Here is a 21,208-nt window from a genome sequence, read left to right as displayed (position 1 = left end):
ATTTTGGTCTTTGCAGCCCTTTAAGGCAGGTACAGACTTGGTAGCAAAGCTTTGTTGCGAATCGAATTTATTGAAACAAAGCCAGGACAAGTTTGTTAAGTTCTCAGATAAACTATGTGGGCAAACTCAAGCGGTGACTTAAAGTTTTAACGCAGAATATACTGGATGATATAACACACAAAGTGGTTTCTCTCACAGCTTTGGTTGTTTGGTCTTCGGGCCTCTCTTCCTCTCCCCCTCCCTTGTCTCTTGTTTTGTCCTTGTCTTTGGATGGTCTTTCTCTCTGCCGCCAAGAAGGCAAACTTAGGGCATCCTAAAGTCTTTTTAGCTTATCTGTCCATTGCATTCTGCCAGTCTGTAAGGCTATGCTTTCAATCTCAATAATCAGCTATGTAACTCTTTCGAGTACAAACCCGTTTCCATCTGTTTCAGATGAAGTTACATTGTTTCATAGTTTGCCATTGTGAGATTTGAACTCTTAATCTTGGGGTTACAAACCCAGTACCATAACCACTTGGCTATTTAGGCCAAGCAATCAGGTATGTAACTCTTTCGAGTACAAACCCATTTCCATTTGTCATTTCAGATGAAGTTATATTGTTTCATGGTTTGCCATTGTGAGATTTGAACTCTTGATCTTGGGGTTACAAACCCAGTACCATAACCACTTGGCTATTTAGGCCAAGCTTACATTGTTTCATAGTTTGCCATTGTGAGATTTGAACTCTTAGATCTTGGGGTTACAAACCCAGTACCATAACCACTTGGCTATTTAGGCCAAGCAATCAGCTATGTAGAGGTACTCCTTGGTAATGTCAATTACATTGTTAAGGTTAAGAGAAAGAGGTGACAGGTATTAATTGACTTTCAGGACATATAAATAGTGGATAGCTGGGACATTGTGTTGAGTCGGAGGAGAGCTGTGAGACTGAACAAGTCAATAAACTTCTCAATAAAGAAAAGCTCTATGTCTTGGTTTCTGCTTCACCACCCAGCTTGGATTCTGTTAACACTCCTGGTTAACTTGATGTGGATGGCCTGAAACACATCTGTCTGAGATTATGGGTAAAACATCTTCCTCCCTGCACCTGTACTCTGAATGATAATTTTATCCTTCTATAGGTTGGAGACACTACATTTCTGTATGAAACATGTGGCTGGATGCTAAAAGCCTCGCAGAAAACAGCAGACGCCATTAGGAATGGTGGTAGAATGTTCCGTCAGATGTGGAAGCTGAGCAGAGTGAGGCAGATGGTGCTACATGTTGTTCCATTGTACCTAGAAAAGATTCAAGAAACATTACAACAGTTACAAGGAGAACTACAAAGTAAGTGCAGAGCTGATGAAGAGAATGCAAAACAAAGATTGAAAGGATCTTGGATACGATAGTCTGGAGCTTCCATCCTCTTGTGCTGGTTTTTTTTCAGAGCTACTCACCTAAAATTGGCATAACCAGCGCAAAAGCGCAGTGAATTTTACTTTTAGCATGACTCCAGTTTCTATGATCCTTTGCACCAGTTTAAAAAACATCACGCTAGAAGCAGGCCCCATCCATAACACTGACCACCATGACATTCCATCAGGATGAGTTAATTACCTTTGGAAGTTTCCAGTAGCTGTCTTGGGGCCTTCGAGGAGGTTTCAAAAATTTAAACCGATCAAGGCCAACTAATCTTTCCCTTTTAAAAACTTTTGAATATATTTTTTTCTAATTTGCTATGAAGCTGATAACTGTACAACAATATAACTAGCAAGTGGTTCTGAGTTTCGGTTAGTAATTTTCAGTAATTTAAAATCAGGTTACTCACATGGGCAATTTGACGCTGATTAATTACAAATGCTTATTTCTTTGTAATAAGACATTTGATTGTGATCAGGTGTGTTAATCAAACTGCAACAAGTTAACACCCTTAAATATAACCAGGAATATTTTTACAGCACTTTTTTTTCAAAAAATTATGTTTGAAAATGCTGCCCAGTTGTGCTGGTTCACGGCAGATTGTACATTTGGTATACGCCAATGAGTTTGAGCATTATTTAGAGTAATATGCCCATAAGAACTGCTGCACTATTTTCTATCCATTACTTTTGATGTGTCAAATACTATTCTATCATAAATGCCTTGCACTTTCCTGTCATTTCACTGATGTTTATTCAATTATGTCCTGATTAGAAGGTGAATCTAGGAAGCCTCTCCAAAACCCAACTCTCTCAAGTGCTAAGGAACGCAAGCTCCAACAACTCATCGACACCAACACCCATCTAGGACCCTCCACCCCTGCCTGTCCCTCCGTCCCCACCCCATCTTCCAATGCCAGCCCCAGCCGTGTATTCACTATACCCCCTGACCTTCCCCTCTCCGATGCTGAACATTCAGTGCTCAGCAAAGGACTTAGTTTCATACCCTTACGCCCTCACCTCAATGAATTTCGGGCTCGGCATGATGCTGAACTCTTCTTCCGCTGTCTTCGTCTCCGGGCTCATCTCTTTGGGCAGGAGTCCTCTCCTCATTCAACGGATCCTTTCACCCACCTCCAATATTCTCCCTCCACCTGGACCCCTCCCTCTGGATTCTTACCTTCTCTTGATCTTTTCATTGAGAACTGTCGGCGCGACATTAGTCGTCTCAATTTCTCTGCTCCTCTCACCCATTCTAATCTCTCTCTCTCTGAACTTACTGCACTCAAAAAAAAACCAAAAGTGGCTAGTTCTGTTGAAGAGTCATGAAGACTCGAAACGTCAACGCTTTTCTTCGCCGCCGATGCTGCCAGACCTGCTGAGCTTTTCCAGGTAATTCTGTTTTTGTTTTGGATTTCCAGCATCCGCAGTTTTTTTGTTTTTATTCAAAAATGGAGTTTGCAGCACTTCACGAAGGCAGTTCACCTTCTCAAGGGCAATTGGGGATGGGTAATAAATGCTGGTCTAGCCAATGATGCCCATATCCTATGAATGAATTAATTAAAAGATAGTGAAATCTGCAAATTATAATACTGAAAAAAAAAAATTTCAAACAATAGGATTGCATTTTCCATCCTTTATTATATCCTGGAGAAGACTAATTCTTTAAAAAGCTGATGCTTTTCTTCTTCCCTCACTCAATTTCCCATCGTTTTCACACATTTTGTGGACATCAAGTGTGATAATCCAAACCACTGACTATTAGTGACAAGCTGCCTCTCGATCACATTCAGTAAAAATGGTGATCTTGCGCAGTCAGATTGCTCAACGTCAGTGGCTACATCTGGATGGAATTTGAGAGCACGTGAAGCATTTGAGACTTTTTAGTGCAGTCATGCAAATAGCGTTCCACTCTGAATCAACATGTTAGTGGAAGGGGAGCTTTACTGCAGATGCAAAAGAATTTTAAGATCATACATGTTTCTAAAAATATAGATTTAAACTGACAAGGACATTCCAATTTGCAAAGTTTAAGGCCAATCGACAATTAAACTCTAAATGATCGAGAATCTATCTACCTAACAATTAGATGATGTGACCTTAAACGAACAGGAGAAGAATAAAACACTGTACGTTAAATAGTGTAACACTCCGTTTTTATATAACAGTGCCTTACCTGAATTACCACAAACAACACCACAAGAGAACCATTGTTTAGACTGTAAAAATGGTCTGATTTTTCTATTTCCTGTTCTATTGCATCTCCTATCTCACATTCTGGGATAACATTGGTTCAAGAATCATGGGGGAAATTTTATGGCCCTATCGCAGCAGGGGTGGGGCTCGAAAATGCGGCAAGCCATTCAAAAGTCCATTGACTTTGGTGGAACGGGAAGATCCCGCTGGCAGGATGGGTCATAAGGTTCTGCCCCATTTCTAGTAGTTTTTTAATTACTAGAAGTGACAATGGTCTACCTAAAATCTATCTCCTCAACCTCATTTTTGGTTACCTGCCCTAATATCTCTTTATGTGGCTTGATGTTCAGTGTCTGATAACAATGAATTATGTAAAACATACAGCACAGAACAGGTCATTCAGCCTAACCAGTTCATGCCAGCATTTATAATAAGCCTTGAGGCTTATCTCATTGTCCCTTATTGAACTATCAGCGAATTGTCTTGAGACATTTTTACAATGTTAAAGAGGCTACATAAATGCTTTGCTGTTGTCCACAATAACAAAATCTAAATCAATCGAATCAGTCAAAGGCTTTCAAACTCTTTTCAAATGCAGCAAATCAGAAGTATGCAGCTGTGAGAGATTATGAAATGTTATTGATTAAAATCCAGCAGACAGATGATGGAGAAACAAAGGGAATGATGCATAGAGAGAAAAATACATCAAAGTGGAATATTAATATTTTGTAATATATTTTTATACAAGAATTTCAATAAAGGCTGCTGTGACATCTAATTTCTATGTTGACCTGCATCAGGTGATGCAGCTATTCCTATTCCTTTCTAGGACCCAATCAAGAAACAATTAGGGACAGATTTTGCTGTTAGAGTATTTGTGTACAATAGATCATTAGCACATAATGCAAAGGATAAAATCAGACATGGAGAACTGCAACCTTGTAAGGAAACCAGCCCAATTTTCCATCCACGAATTTAAATAGACAGAAATTTAGACGGGCTTCAAGACCATCATATCATAGAAATATAGAAAGATTTGCAACACGGATTCAATCCATCTTGCCCATGCCCAGACAAGAAAAAGCTATCCAGCCTAACCCCACCTCCGGCTCTTGATCCATAACACTGTAGGTTAGGGCATCTCAAGTGCATGTCCAAGTGTTTTTAAAATGTGACCAGGGTTCTGCTTGTACCACCCTTTCAGGCAGTGAATTGCTGATCCCCGCCACCCTCTGGGTGAAAACATTACTCCTCACCCCTCTCTAATCCTTCTTCTATTTACTTTAAATCTATGCCCCCTAGTTATTGATCTTGCTGTTAAGGGAAACTAGTCCTTCCAATCCATTCAATCCAGGCCTCTCATAATCATGGTTCTGTTGAAGGGTCATGAGGACTCTAAACGTCAACTCTTTTCTTCTCCGCCGATGCTGCCAGACCTGCTGAGTTTTTCCAGGTAATTCTGTTTTTGTTTTGGATTTCCAGCATCTGCAGTTTTTTGTTTTTATTTTTGTTTTTATCTCTCATAATCTTATACAACTTAATTCAATCTCTCCTCAGCTTCTCTGTTCCAAAGAAAACAACCCCAGCTTATCCAACTATGCCTCATTGTTAAAACTCTCCATCTCTGGCAACATTCTCATAAGTCCCACCTGTACCCTCACTAGCATGAGCATCCTCCTCACATGATGTTCTTCTATAGATTGCACTCTGATGATCCAATGTGACCCATGTTATAACTGGTTGAGGAAGAGTGAACTGGCTCCCCTCTATTTCAGCCCCCTCAGTTGGTCGCTACAAAGTTTTTAAAATTTCTTTTCCCTGTGAATGCCTTTTCCAATCTAAATGTATTTATTTGTTAATAAGGAGCCAATCAAACCAGGTTCTCTTGAGTCAAAGAAGAGTAAGTTTATTCATTACTAAACTTGAGAGAAAAAAATAAAGATGCGACCATACACACACACACACACACACACACACACACACACACACACACACGATTAAGTCCTTTTGCTTGTCCATAAGCTGTAGTTGGTTGAACATTGCGGCTGTTTGAAGTGAGGTGGTTTCCTTTAAAATCCTAGAGTCGAATTGAAGTTTAGGTACCGCACTTTGCTGGAGACACTCTTAGCTTCAAAGAGAGAGAGAAATTCCTCTCTGCTTTTTCAGCAATTCTTTTCCAGGTGACTTGGTGATTTCTTTCTGATTCTGGCTGTGCAAAAGCGGTTCCTAAAGCTCCTGTTTGTATATTCACAGAGAGGTATTCAATTAACATGTCTCACAGTCATTGTTGTAGACCAAGTAATCACAGTTTTTGGGTCTTTCATCTCAGAAACTGACACATTTTGAGATAGTAGAAACTAACGATTTATTTTGTCCTCCACAGTGGCTTTTGAGTATCTGGTGGGGTGTAACTGGCTGGGTAGCAGTTCCTATTGTCTTCACAGAATTACAGTGGATTAAAAGTCCAGCATTTTGCATTTTTAATGCCTTCCTTTCAAAAGTCTCTATTTGAGGTGGGCCTTGATACCCCCCAGGTGTGAAATTCCATGCAACATCTCAGAGCAGGTCTGTAGTGCAATCCATAAAGGAACTTTCCGGAAAAGTGGCCACATACAATAGCAGACAACAGGTGACTGCTGGTATCCGTTTTTGGTCAGCATCTTTTCTTAAAAAGACAGGTCCTCTTTAAGCAGTTAAATGTGTCTTTGGAAAGCTGTTGAAATTCTCTCTCAGTCTCACTCAGTCATCCTTTCCTGTCATCATGATACCCAGGCACAATAACAGGAGCATCGGCCCCATTTACTTTGCTTCTGAGTAACCAGCTCTCTTACAAACTGCCTAACAAATTCTTTCATCATTGCAACCCTCATCATGCTCATTCAGAGAGCCAGGGCAGACACAATGGGCCAAATTATCTCCTCCTGCGCTGTAACAATTCTGTGATCTGGTAACAGCCCAATCTCTTACTCACTGTGAGCACGATCTCGAGAAATCTAATGCATGTATTTATATGAAATGAAGTTTCATGCTTTTTCCCTTGCCTGTCACACACTCAACCTCTCTTTCATTATCACACTTTGTTACTGATTCAAAACGGCATTAAAAAGAAATGAATGGAAAATACAGTCACTGAACTGCAACTTAAAACATACAAGCCATTACACAAACAGAATTACCTGGAAAAACTCAGCAGGTCTGGCAGCATCGGCGGAGAAGAAAAGAGTTGACGTTTCGAGTCCTCATGACCCTTCGACAGAACTTGAGTTCGAGTCCAAGAAAGAGTTGAAATATAAGCTGGTTTAAGTTGTGTGTGTGGGGGGCGGAGAGATAGAGAGACAGAGAGGTGGAGGGGGGGAGGTTTGGTTGTAGGAACAAACAAGCAGTGATAGAAGCAGATCATCAAAAGATGTCAACGACAATAGTACAATAGAACACATAGGTGTTAAAGTTAAAGTTGGTGATATTATCTAAACGAATGTGCTAATTAAGAATGGATGGTAGGGCACTCAAGGTATAGCTCTAGTGGGGGTTTTTTTTATATAATGGAAGTAGGTGGGAAAAGGAAAATCTTTATAATTTATTGGAAAAAAAAAGGGGGAAACAGAAAGGGGGTGGGGATGGGGGAGGGAGCTCACGACCTAAAGTTGTTGAATTCAATATTCAGTCCGGAAGGCTGTAAAGTGCCAAGTCAGAAGATGAGGTGTTGTTCCTCCAGTTTGCGTTGGGCTTCACTGGAACAATGCAGCAAGCCAAGGACAGACATGTGGGCAAGAGAGCAGGGTGGAGTGTTAAAATGGCAAGCGACAGGGAGGTTTGGGTCATTCTTGCAGACAGACCGCAGGTGTTCTGCAAAGCGGTCGCCCAGTTTACGTTTGGTCTCTCCAATGTAGAGGAGACCACATTGGGAGCAACGAATGCAGTAGACTAAGTTGGGGGAAATGCAAGTGAAATGCTGCTTCACTTGAAAGGAGTGTTTGGGCCCTTGGACGGTGAGGAGAGAGGAAGTGAAGGGGCAGGTGTTGCATCTTTTGCGTGGGCATGGGGTGGTGCCATAGGAGGGGGTTGAGGAGTAGGGGGTGATGGAGGAGTGGACCAGGGTGTCCCGGAGGGAGCGATCCCTACGGAATGCCGATAGCGGGGGGTGAAGGGAAGATGTGTTTGGTGGTGGCATCATGCCGGAGTTGGCGGAAATGGCTGAGGATGATCCTTTGAATGCGGAGGCTGGTGGGGTGATAAGTGAGGACAAGGGGGACCCTATCATGTTTCTGGGAGGGAGGAGAAGGCGTGAGGGCGGATGCGCGGGACATGGGCCGGACACGGTTGAGGGCCCTGTCAACGACCATGGGTGGAAAACCTCGGTTAAGGAAGAAGGAGGACATGTCAGAGGAACTGTTTTTGAATGTAGCATCATCGGAACAGATGCGACGGAGGCGAAGGAACTGAGAGAATGGGATGGAGTCCTTACAGGAAGCGGGGTGTGAGGAGCTGTAGTCGAGATAGCTGTGGGAGTCGGTGGGTTTGTAATGGATATTGGTGGACAGTCTATCACCAGAGATTGAGACAGAGAGGTCAAGGAAGGGAAGGGAAGTGTCAGAGATGGACCACGTGAAAATGATGGAGGGGTGGAGATTGGAAGCAAAATTAATAAATTTTTCCAAGTCCCGACGAGAGCATGAAGCGGCACCGAAGTAATCATCGATGTACCGGAGAAAGAGTTGCGGAAGGGGGCCGGAATAGGACTGCAACAAGGAATGTTCCACATACCCCATAAAGAGACAGGCATAGCTGGGGCCCATGCGGGTACCCATAGCCACACCTTTTATTTGGAGGAAGTGAGAGGAGTTGAAGGAGAAATTGTTCAGCGTGAGAACAAGTTCAGCCAGACGGAGGAGAGTAGTGGTGGATGGGGATTGTTCGGGCCTCTGTTCGAGGAAGAAGCTAAGGGCCCTCAGACCATCCTGGTGGGGGATGGAGGTGTAGAGGGATTGGACGTCCATGGTGAAGAGGAAGCGGTTGGGGCCAGGGAACTGGAAATTGTTGATGTGACGTAAGGTGTCAGAGGAATCACGAATGTAGGTGGGAAGGGACTGGACAAGGGGAGAGAGAAGGGAGTCAAGATAACGAGAAATGAGTTCTGTGGGGCAGGAGCAAGCTGAGACGATCGGTCTACCGGGGCAGTTCTGTTTGTGGATTTTGGGTAGGAGATAGAAGCGGGCCGTCCGAGGTTGGGCGACTATCAGGTTGGAAGCTGTGGGAGGGAGATCCCCAGAGGAGATGAGATCAGTGACAGTCCTGGAAACAATGGCTTGATGTTCAGTGGTGGGGTCATGGTCCAGGAAGAGGTAGGAGGAAGTGTCTGCGAGTTGACGCTCAGCCTCCACGAGGTAGAGGTCAGTGCACCAGACAACAACAGCACCACCCTTGTCAGCAGGTTTGATGACAATGTCAGGGTTGGACCTGAGAGAATGGAGTGCAGTAAGCTGCTCTCTTGCCCACATGTCTGTCCTTGGCTTGCTGCATTGTTCCAGTGAAGCCCAACGCAAACTGGAGGAACAACACCTCATCTTCCGACTAGGGACTTTACAGCCTTCCGGACTGCATATTGAATTCAACAACTTTAGGTCGTGAGCTCCCTCCCCCATCCTCACCCCCTTTCTGTTTCCCCCTTCCTTTTTTTTTTCCAATAAATTATAAAGATTTTCCTTTTCCCACCTACTTCCATTATATAAAAAAATAAAAAACCCCACTAGAGCTATACCTTGAGTGCCCCACCATCCATTCTTAATTAGCACATTCGTTTGGATAATATCACCAACTTTAACTTTAACACCTATGTGTTCTATTGTACTATTGTCATTGACATCTTTTGATGATCTGCTTCTATCACTGCTTGTTTGTCCTTACAACCACAACCACACCCCCCTCCACCTCTCTGTCTCTCTATCTCTCCGCCCCCCACACACACAACTTAAACCAGCTTATATTTCAACTCTTTCTTGGACTCGAACTCAAGTTCTGTCGAAAGGTTATGAGGACTCGAAACGTCAACTCTTTTCTTCTCCGCCGATGCTGCCAGACCTGCTGAGTTTTTCCAGGTAATTCTGTTTTTGTTTTGGATTTCCAGCATCCGCAGTTTTTTTGTTTTTATAGCCATTACACTGTTTGATCATAGGAGTTTAGAAGTAACTATAATAACCTGGCTTTCCCTAGTTACACCATTTCCACGTTGGGATTGAATTGAGCAATGTCCCACAGCTATAATTATCCCACTTTGCCTCCGTTAGTGGGAGGGGGGGGTGTAATTACAGCATGGTAACTATTCATAGCAGGTTTTCATTATGACCAGGAGATTTTGTGGCTCAGTAGGTAGTGCCTCTCTCTGAGCCAGAGAAATGGGTTCAAGTCCCACTCCAGGATTTGTTGGCCTTGGAAGGAGCATTCATGATGCAGTTCAACAGGTTGATAATTCTTTCAACATTTCTCCATTATTCCCCAAAGGCAAATAAGTGTGTATGAAGATATGCAACAAACAATTATAATTGTGGGAATAACCAGTTATAATTGAAGGAATGGGCAGGAGCCATATGACGTAAAGTTTTTAATGTATTAACAGGTAAGCCAATTTGATTTTCAGAGCCTGTGGCCACACTAAAGGATGCTTACTACGATGTGACACTGAAGGAACTAGATCAAGAGTGGAAACTGAAAACTGAGGAGTATCTGGAAAAAATTCAATCTTTTATACCCACAGTAGTTCAGGATACATGGCTGCTGCAGTCAGTACCCAGGGTACTGTATATTACCAAGCAAGCATTTGATTTGGTAAGTGTATTAATTGCTGCACTGCAGTGGAGAATACTTTGTGCCACTAATTTTTAATTTTACGATCTAGATTTCTTATACTGGGAAAATTGTATTTGTTTCTCAGCTTCAGTTGACCTTATTAATTCTTAATAAAATAATGGTCAGTGCTATAAATTAGCCATAGCAAGATACGTGGGGTGGGAGGAGTTAGCTAGATAGCTAACGTGTGGTTCAGAATAACAACAGTGTAGGGTTTGATCCCTGTTCCTGCTGAGGTAGACTTGGGACCCACCCATTGCTACCACATAACAAAATCACGGCATGAGCTGTGTTTCAGCAACCCTCGAATAAGCAAGGATGCTACCTGGAGAAGAGAAGGAGTGAGATACCCTCCTCCCAGTTGTCATTGCCATTGACTTCAAGGGAAATCTGTATCACAAGCAGCTGGATTAATATTGCCCATTTTATACCACCCTCCAAAGTGAAGATTAATGTCACAATATGTATTGAGTTGGCCTGCATAGGGATGATTTAGAAATAAATTTAGAAACAAACTCCAAAGTAAATCTACTGGTGGCAGAATGTAAGCATTATGACTCTTAAATGGAGCACTTGACAGTAACAGTATGTTCTATCTCTGGAGGAGGAAAACTTGTTAGGACCATATACGCACACCTCCTGGCTATCAAGTTCAGGATACCACTAGATGTGAGGCCAAGTCTCTCACATGAAGAGAGGAAGGCAGAGCAGCTCAGGAGAAATAGAAAGGGTAATATCAGTTGACAAAAAGTAACGAAAATCAGTCACAAAAGTCAGTGTTCTCTCACAAAAATTCAAGACTCCTTTCTTTGATGAACTGAACCAGTGTTGAATGGTAATAGACTCACACTGGATTAGCAAAAGATATTCCCTAATATTGCACAAAATTGACAAAAGTATAATTTATTTCCTCAGCTTTCTAATATAATCAATATAGAAAATAAATTAAAATTGAATTTTGTTTTAGAACATTTTACTTTCCTTGTTCTTTGTTGGTTAGTACTAACTGTAAAATAGCTCATATTTATGATATTCTTCAGTTTCATTTATCATTTGCCTTCATATTTCTATTCCTTTTTTTTAACCATTGTCCATCTAAACCTGATATTAGTCCATTACTTATGAAGATGATTCATTTTTCCATTTCCAACCAGACCACGCAACAAGTAACGAGGTGGGCAGAGGCAAAAATCGCCAAAGCCACAAGCAAGATCCATAAGCCACTTGCAAATCTCTACAAATACTCACCAGAGTAAGTACCAGGTTGTTAAATATTGTGCATTTAGAACCAGATTTGAGTTGCGTTAACAGTTGCATTTTGTATTTTCCAGAAGATTATTATGTCAACCATGGCAAATTGGTAGCATACTAGCCTCCTCATAACAACAGTGAGATAAGCATTTTTGGTGATGTTTTTATGAAGATCCAACAATTTTTGAGTCATCTCTAAAAAGTTGTGCCTTTCTTGTAAAAAGTGTTTATCTCAGTGAGCCTCTGTGTCAGAAGGCTCTGGATACAAACCCCATTGCAGAGACCTGCGCTGGCACGGAACTGTGCTGCAGTGTCAGCCTAGGTTATGAAGAAGTGCGGTACTGTCTGAGGTGCTGTCCTTTGAATGAAATTTTAAACCGAGGCCCCTTCTGCTTTCTCAAAGTTGATTAATAAGATCCCATGTGACATTCAAAATAAAGCAGGGGAGCTCTCCTAGTGTCTGCTCCACATTAATCTCTCAATAGAACATAAGAACTAGGAGCAGGAGTAGGCAGTTCAGCCCCTCGAGCCTGCCCCGCCATTCAATACGATCATGGCTGATCTCATTTCGGCCTCAACTCCAGTTTCTCAATGGAGACGTAAAAACAGAAAATTTGGTCATTAATTCCCTATCTGTTTGTGGGACCTTGCTGTGTGAAAATTGGCTGATGTGTTTACCTATGTTTCAGGGCTCTATACTTTAAAAGTATTTCATTAGCTCTGAATTATTTTTGGACCTTTGCTGCATGTAAATTATGCTAAATAAATGCAAGGATTTTCTTTCAAATTTACTGGCAGTCAACAAGCTGTAAGTGTAACATTTGAAAAGCTCACTTTCACACTAGTTAAAAGCATTTGTTGCCACATTGCAGTTAAATTAGATTCTGTAGACTCAACAATTGACATATCTTTCACGTGTCATGAAATTATGTTGCAGAGATTGCTCTGTTGTAGTGAACGTGCCATTGTTGTCTATGGGGGAGCGGCTGCTTGATGTGGCTAATATTACCAACTATCTTGTTGAATCCAAGCTGATAAAGACATTGAGGAGTCTATACAATATAAACCCCATCGCAGAATATTACAGACTAAAACACAGGATTATGGACAGCCCATTTGAACGTAAGTTGTTAGAACATCAAGATAACTCATCATGCAAAGCACTCTGAGAATTTTCTGAGCGATATGCTATAAATGCATTATTATTATGAAATATTTCTCAACTAAATTGAATTTGCTTTGAAGCTTCTCATAGCATGCCAGCACTGAGTGGGGCGATTGACCGTGGGATTCAGATAACCGCATTCGTGCCTCTGAGTGTAACATTTTTTTTTAATGATTACCACACATTAACAAGTATGATGTTTTTAAAGAAAACACAAATGATATGAATTCACAGTGGCTTGAAATTTCCGTGGAGGTTCTCCCGATCTACTGACGCAACCTCAGCTGAACTGGAGAAACAGCGTAATTGCTAAAAAAAATGACCACTTGTAATATTTCTTGAGCGGTTCAACTGATCTTACACTGAAGTTACAGCGGTGAGAGAGTCTACCTCAATATTTTCATATTTTTTCCCAGCTTGTTTTCTGTAGATTAAGCAGAGATTTAATAGAATTATTCAAAATTATGTAGGGTTTTGGTGGATTAACTGTTTTCACAGTGGGAGGGTCAGTAATCAGAGGACACAGGTTTAGAGTAATTGGCAAAAGGCAGGAGGCGACATGAGGAAGAAAGTTTTACACAGTGAGTCTTTATGGTTTGGAATGCACTAACTGAATGGGTAGTGGAAGCAGATTCAGTAATACCTTTCAAAAAGGAATTGAAAAGGGATAAAAATTTGCAGGGTTGGTGGCAAAGAGCAGGGGAATGAAACTAATTGGATAATTCTTCCAAAGAGCCGGCACAGACGGAATGGGCCGAATGGAAGCCCTTTCTGCTGTGTCATTCTATGATTCTAAGGTTGCTCCCCTATGTCAGGATACTGAACTATGAAAGAAGACTAGAGAAACTGGGATTGATTGGCCTTGATAAAATTAAGGAAACGGTAACAATTGGGTGCTCCACTGTAAGGTAAGTTGGGGTACTGTAGAAACATGCTCTGGGAGGCTTCTTGGTCAAAGAAAGCAAACTTTATTTACACAATAGCTTCCGTGGCTGCTTGTATCCAGCTAGCCCCTCAAGCAGCCATATTTCCCAAAGAAACCCCTCCCTAGAATTTATCCCCTGTGTAGGTTAAACAAATCACGTGACCCCCTACTCAGTTGAACTGATCTTAATGACAGTCATCACAGGTACATAACAATGTGCTGCAGGCTAGGGGCAGACAACCATTTTTCAACTAAAATTTAGGAGGGGCTGGAGAGATCTAGTGAGAAGTAATGGGGTGGGTGAGAATGGGGTAGAGATAGTGCAGATCAAGAGTCAGGCTGGTTAGTGAGGTAGTAGATGTTCAAATATCAACCGCATTTTTTAAAATTAAAATATTATTAATTGTGGGAAGCCAAGTGCATCTGCAGCACTCCCTTAATTGCTACTTAAAAATCAAATTGGAAAGCAGAGGCAGCAGGAATGGGGCAGTTAGTGCTGCACTGTGATTTACGGACATTTACCACTCACACCTGACCACCGTAGACCCTGAACATTTCACCCATTGAATGTATGGGCAATCCAGAGCAGAGCACTGGCAGCAGCAAATAGGCTGGGAGTGGGAAAGAGCAACATCGAGGCTCTAAGCCAAGCGTAAGAGGAGTGGTAGTGATATTGAGACCAAAGGTCCGTAAGATGGAACACCATCCAGCAGGGTCACATCAGCAGTGGGAAAGAGCTTGGGATGTCAAGCTGGGCTAGAGGTACTCAGAATTATCTACATGGAGGAGTTGTGGGAAAAGCATCATTTTTAAAAATTAAGTATTACTGGATGCAGCAGGCAGCTCAACGTTTGGTGACAAGGCTTACTGAAGTAGGAAACAGAATATGTTCTGAAGGACAGCTTTGGTGATGAGCTTCAAGTGAGTAAATGAAAAATACATCCACCCATTATTGAGATACTCACTAAGAATTAGTATACCTCCCAGAAGAAATAAAGTTATCATCAGAAAACACAAATCTGGAGAGTAGGAGGAAAGAGTAAGGGTTAAATGTAAAGATTCCTTACTACATTAGCAGGTGATCAGAATCTGCAACTGCAGCATCCCAGATTGTCACAGTCACATTCCATTGAAAAGTCCCATTAAGCCAATGTAACCATCACAAGAAAAGGATTCAACGGAATGTGGTAGTTTACAGGAATAAGAGCAATACAGTGGAACCTGTATAAATAGATGCCCCCAAATGATGAACACCAGCAAAAAACAGACATTGCTTGAGATACTTAAATAACTTGCATAATAAAATATACAAGAGGCACTCTGACACTCTCAAATTATTAACTACAAGCACCTTTCGATACATCAAGTCCTTTTACAGTTTAACACATGAATGCACAGGTAGCCAGTTTTGTGAAAGAAACAACTTTTTGAAATGGGCAGCATCTACAAAGGCAGAGAAACCCTCTTGTCTCCGTGCAGCTCTATCACAGGGATAGGGCAATTTCTCTGCTGCTATGGATTCTGGGTAAAGAACTCACCATTGTACTGAATGTTTTAGTGTACACAATGACCATTTTGAAAATTAGCACACCTGGAAGAAAAATGACACCCTAAGGTGTTCATAATTTACAGGTATCTATAGATTACATGATATAGAAAAGTTAAATGCAAAGCATTACTTGAAGTTACCATAGGAGGCCAATGGCCATGCTTGTTCAGCTCGTGACAAGAAAATTTAGAGCTAATGCCAATGAGAATTTCTTCGCACATACAAGCATACAAACATGAAGCAGGAATAGGCCACTCAGCCCCTCAAGCCTGTTCCACCATTCAATAAGACCATGACTGATCTGATTGTAACCTTCCGCCTAGCCCCAATAACCTTTCACCCCCTTGTTAATCAAGGATCTATCTAGCTCTGCCTTAAAAATATTCAAAGATCCTGCTTCCACTGCCTTTTGAGGAAGAGAGTTCCAAAGACTATAAGAGTAACTAACACTTGAATAAATTTCAGGGTACTTATGGAGGCGAAGCCCTAAGAGTTATTCACAGACTCTGAAATGGGGGAATTGCAGTCTTTCCTATTTGGCTGACTGAGCTAAAATGGGCTAATTTAGCCTTTGTCTTTCATACATGTGATTCTCATAAGTATAACCTCTCAAGCAGTAACAGAACATCAGTGCTACACTCCATGGGCATTTAGACCTATGAATTTAACACACCACATGCTAGCTAATTTATTACTATGAAACATTTTTTTTTAACTTTGGGCTCGAATGCTAAATATAACTGGTAAAATCCAGTTTTTGCTTCTTTGCAAGCCAGCCTTGGCAACAGTGATGGTTGCATGACACCAGAAGGGAAACATATTCTGTAGTTGATTGAAATCTGTTTTTAATTTATAAGTAATCTAAATGTAAATATTTACATTTAGAGCAACACTGTATGAAATTTTGAAACTGTTCCCTTAAATGTTCCATAGATCAAGCCCTACTCATTGGAAACAAGCATTATGTGACTTTTGACGGGAAGATGTATGATTTTGCCAGCAAGTGTAGTTTTCTTTTAGCTAAAGATTTCCAGAGGAACACGTTCACGGTGTTACTGAATCACGAGAGTGATGGTAGGAACTCACTCCGCGTGGAAATGAATCGCACCATCATTGATATATACCCAGGAGTAAAGGTAAAACATGCACTGAAATAATACAGGCTATCAGAAATGTTCATTCTCATGCAAATATCTGTCAAACTTCTGCTTGGAGTCTTTTTTCTGTGGGATAATCTGAAAGGATGTAATGGTTAGCAAATAATATCCAGTGGTTGTTTTAATCAACAATGTTTGAATGGCCTAATCCTGTCTCAGGAATAAAAACAGAATTACCTGGAAAAACTCAGCAGGTCTGGCAGCATCGGCGGAGAAGAAAAGAGTTGACGTTTCGAGTCCTCATGACCCTTCGATAGAACTTGAGTGTTCACTGAGTGGTGTTGGTGTTTAACGGGAAGGCTGGATGTCACTCTTAATGTAAAGTTACTTAATTCCAATTGAAATCTTTGCAAAAATGTCTCCTGTGCTGTTTTGGACTCAGTTTTTTTTTCCATACGGAGTAATTTTGAATTAAAGGAGTAGGTTGTGGGGTTGTTAGCATTTTTCTGACTGATTTGTTATTTAAAATTGTGTCGGTGCAGTCAATTCATTTCGTTCTTCTGACCATTAAAGTTATGTATGGCTCCTGTACCAATAAACACAATTGTGCTGACTGACTATAAGATACATGATGCTGTAAATATAACTTTAAAATAGCATGAATATGCAAGCCAAAGTCCAACCCTGTTTTTTTTTTTAATTCTCAGCGTTCATTGTACATGGGTAGATTTTCAGCCTGCTGCCCAAGCGATTAGCTGGCATTATGGCTTGGCACTGCAGTGTCAATTTTACATTCAAGCAGCAAGTTACATCTATCCCATAATGGCAATATTTGTAAACTGCATCATTGGACATTTGCAATCAAATAGTGTAGAAGTTTGGATCTTAACTGTCTTATCTTTTAACACCCACTGGTTATATTCTTATGGGCATTTTGCTTTTTCAAACTATTTTTTATTTTCAAAAATTAGAACAATTAAAAACAATTAACTAATGAAAATATAATACAAGTTGTGTTCCATAGGTTGAAGAGAATTGCAAAGCCAGTGAACTGCCCCTGGTGAAGAATGGAGTGACAATCAGAAAGGATCTTAATGAAGTCAAGGTGTCAAATCAAAATGGAGTTATTGTGTCATGCAATATGCAACGTGAAATCTGCAGTCTGACTCTCCCTGGGTGGTACCATGGTTAGTGCTAGGAATATTTGCATTTTAGATTGTAACTATAGAATAGCTGTACTTTGACCATTTAAAGGCAAACCATATTCTGTTTGAAAATGATGGAACTTTAAATACACTGTAATCTATCCAGGCCAGAATTCCAAAAGAAACACCAGTTGTCCAGGATTTTTTTCTTTAGCTGAGGTTCACCAATAGCTTTTGGAGTCGCAAGCTCCCCCTCCTCTGAGGCAGCAATGGTGAGCCCAAAGTGCTCTTTAACTTCCTCAGGAAACACTTTTATCGGCAAGTGCTGATGGTTTTGCACTGACTTGGTGCAGGCAGAGGCCGGCAAGTGTAACTCACTTACTGACCGATGTGTCTGGAGTGCAGGAAAACCTAGGACATCATGCAGCTGCTGGGGAGGTGAGTGGCTGCTTTAAATTTTGCTGTGTTGCTGTTCCTGTCAGCTTGTTATGCAGGCTGCTCCTTATCCTGGACTGGTGACTTTGTTGTGCAGGCACTGGCAGCTGGAACAAAAAAAGTGTGGGAGAGGCCTAATTACTGTGTGTGTGTGTGTCTTGGTCTGCGTCTGTGTGTGTGTGTCTGTGTCTGTCTGTGTGTGTGCAAGTGTCTGTGTGTGCATGTGTCTGTGTCTGTCTGTCTGCGTGTGTGTGTCTGTGTTTGTGTATGTGTGTGCACACGTGCGGGTGTGTGTCTGTGTGTGTGTCTGTGTCTGTGTGAGAAAATGGGGTCACATTAGAAAGAGTTTGGGAAGCACTCAGTGCTTCTCTATCTGTAAAGGATACAGATTTTGTAAGAAACTGAGTTAACTGCGGGTGTCTTCAAATGTATACAATAAATGCTTTGGGATTTATAAATCTGAAAGAACATTTATAAAGGAGTGTATTGATTAACTGTTGACAATGCTCAGTTTTATTCTGGATCCCTGTGCATTAGTGCGTCGATCCATATTTCCAAGTGAATAGATTTGAAAACTTTTTTGTCTTTGCACTGGTTTTGGCATGTTTTATATCTCAGGCACATATTTACATCTAGTTCATACACATGTGGTTAGGCATGCTAACATTATTTCATGATCCAGAAAATTCCGACGTTCAGAAATGCCTTGGTCCCAAGCATTCCAGACTGGAGGGGTTACAGTGTAGTTTATTTTTAAACACTGTCCTCTGCTGAGTATGTAGAAGCAATTTTCCATGACTAGGTTATATCATGGGCAGAATTTTCTGCCTATCGGGTGGGCAGTGTGGACCTAATTGCCGCCTGCGATTGGTTCCACGCTGCCATTTTACCCAGGCGGGCCAATTAAGGCCCAGCCAATGTGGATCGCGGCTCCCGAGGACAGCAGGAGTGGATGGGTGGTGGCGGGACTGCGATGATCGTCAGGTCCAATGGCGACCCGGGGACCTGTTTTAAAAAGCTGCTGTAGCCTTTCAAAGGCTGTGAGTCACGGCCAGTGGAAGGGCTCCCCAGAGCGCTGCTGGTGAGCAGGCCAGGCAGGAGGTTAGGACAAGGAGGCACTGCGCCCCTCAATTTTCTGACGATTGCCTTGCTGCACTCCTCAAGGAGGTGGCAACACGGCGAGAGGTACCCCAGGATGGGGGGAGGATACCACCCCCACATTACCAAACGTGCCTGGGAGGAGGTGGTGAGCTCCTGCGACGTGGTGCGGTGCACCTGGATCCAGTGTCGCAAGCACTTCAACGGCCTGTTGCGCTCGGGAAGGGTGAGTATCATGTTCGCATTGGTCACTTAACCCAGCAGGTAGGCTTTCCCCCTGGCATAGTCCAGGACAAGTTAAAGTCAGGGTGATGACATGCTGGGAGGGGAGCTTCAAGGTGGCGTGGCACTGATCGATCTGCTGTCCTCTGCACTCCACGTGCTTGCGCCTCCTTGCTATGGAAGGTAGACCGTGTGATGCCTAATGTGATGCAGCAACATTTGGCCAAGGGGGTGGTGGGGGGGCGGGGACAGGCCTGGCATCTTTGTGTGAGTGTTCGACAGCAGCGGGGTGAGGAGATACTGGAGCCCTGCAATGTCCCACTCTGGTTGAGGTGGGCCGTCCGCAAAGAGAGTCCAGTTACAAGTAGCATTAATCAATGCTCCTCTCTCCTATTCAGAAGAATGCCACATAATGCCGCCGAGCGGGTGAGGACTAGTGGAGGGCCGGTCCAGTTGGCGATTCTCAGCTGCATTGAGTAGGAGGCCCTAGATTTGGAGAGACGCCATGTGCCCAGGTCCACCAGTGTCAGAGAGGCTGGGGTGCCACGGGCAGGTATGTTTGCCCAGCAGTGAGGTCACCATTATTCTCCCAACAGCCATGGCAGTGCTGAATGTTCAGTGATTGATGTTTGCAACATGGCTTGACCATTGCTTATGGAAGGATGAGCGCATAATGGGGACAGGGATGCAGAGTGACAATGTCTCCACGTTAACTGATCCAATGTCCTTGTTCCTCCTTTCAGCATCAGCAGAGCAGGGCCAGGAGGAGGAGCAGCAGAGGCCCCCTCTCACACTTGAGGGCCCTGATATCACAGACTCACTAGTGTCACACCATCTCTGTCGGGCAGGCACCAGCGCAGATACTGGCACCTCGGTTGGAATTTGAACATTGGCTAGTGTCCCGGGGCACAGTGAGGGCACTTCACACTGTTGGAAGAGCTAGCAGAGACAGAGAGTGCCCATGCGCCAGCAGTCGAAGGACTGCAGGGGACCAGGCACACGCTCAGTTGGTGGCTGATGATGTGCCTCTGGAGTCGTCCACGACGCAGTAAGTGCAGGAAATGCGGCCGGGTGTGAGGGCGCATCTCGTGGAGATACATGAGGCTATGCTTGGCTTGGTGTCTGTGGTGGAGGGATCTACGCAGACTATTTCCAATGCAATGAGCCTCATGGCTGAGCGCCATGCGTCCTCCATGGAGAGAATGGCAACTCTCATGGAGAGACTCCTCCAAGAGACCAGTCAGGGTTTCCTGGGGATGCACTCAGACCAGCAAGCCCTCACATCGGCATTGACCTCAGCTGGTCGGTGCCAGTGTGGGAGATTGTTGGGCACCAAGTTTCCCAGCTCGGTACCCATCCATCCACGGTGAGCAGGGAGGTCCGAAGCGACCTCACGCTGGCACAGCAGCTGCCTGTCATCTCTGTGGGCTCCTCTCGGCGCTCCGGATGAGGGTGGCACCTCCTCCTCTGCCAGTAACTGTTGCATCTGATGAGGCTGCAACGACTAGGGAGATGGCAGCTGTGGAACTAGCAACTCCTTCCCAGGCAGGGCCAGCACAGGCTCCACTGGCCAGAGGACGACCGCCTAGGTCATTGAGGCTAACAGGACAGCAGAGTGAGCAGGCTGTCTCTGATGCCACTCGCAGCGAGGGGGCAGCACCAAGACATAGCACCCGAAAATGTAAACATAAGGTGCCTTAGGCACACCACGGGTTTATCACTGGTGCTTTTGTGTTGGCCCACAATGAAGTCTTTATGAGTTGGTGTGATTTTTAACACCTTTTGTCATTTTGTTTTCTTAAGTTCCTTTGGTTGTACTATTAAATTCAGACATGTCACCATGGCTGAGGGTGCCTCCTTTCTTCTGCAGGTGGATGGTTACCA

The 21,208-nt window shown here is 43.0% G+C and overlaps 1 protein-coding gene across 1 annotated transcript in view; it reads left to right on the top strand.

Moving 5' to 3' along the window:
* The window catches only part of LOC121287955, a 387,185-nt gene that overhangs the window by 326,694 nt on the left and 39,283 nt on the right, over positions 1-21,208 (top strand). Inside the window, exons 64-69 of the mRNA XM_041206118.1 lie at positions 1,123-1,327; positions 10,229-10,416; positions 11,592-11,689; positions 12,626-12,810; positions 16,261-16,463; positions 17,449-17,611. Coding sequence (XP_041062052.1) covers positions 1,123-1,327; positions 10,229-10,416; positions 11,592-11,689; positions 12,626-12,810; positions 16,261-16,463; positions 17,449-17,611 — 1,042 coding nt within the window. The remainder of the gene's footprint in view (positions 1-1,122; positions 1,328-10,228; positions 10,417-11,591; positions 11,690-12,625; positions 12,811-16,260; positions 16,464-17,448; positions 17,612-21,208) is intronic.

This window comes from Carcharodon carcharias, chromosome 15, assembly GCF_017639515.1.
Source record: "Carcharodon carcharias isolate sCarCar2 chromosome 15, sCarCar2.pri, whole genome shotgun sequence".
NCBI classification, from domain to species: Eukaryota; Metazoa; Chordata; class Chondrichthyes; order Lamniformes; family Lamnidae; genus Carcharodon; species Carcharodon carcharias.
Note: the sequence above shows the minus strand (reverse complement) of the source record. Positions and strands in the feature narration are given on the sequence as shown.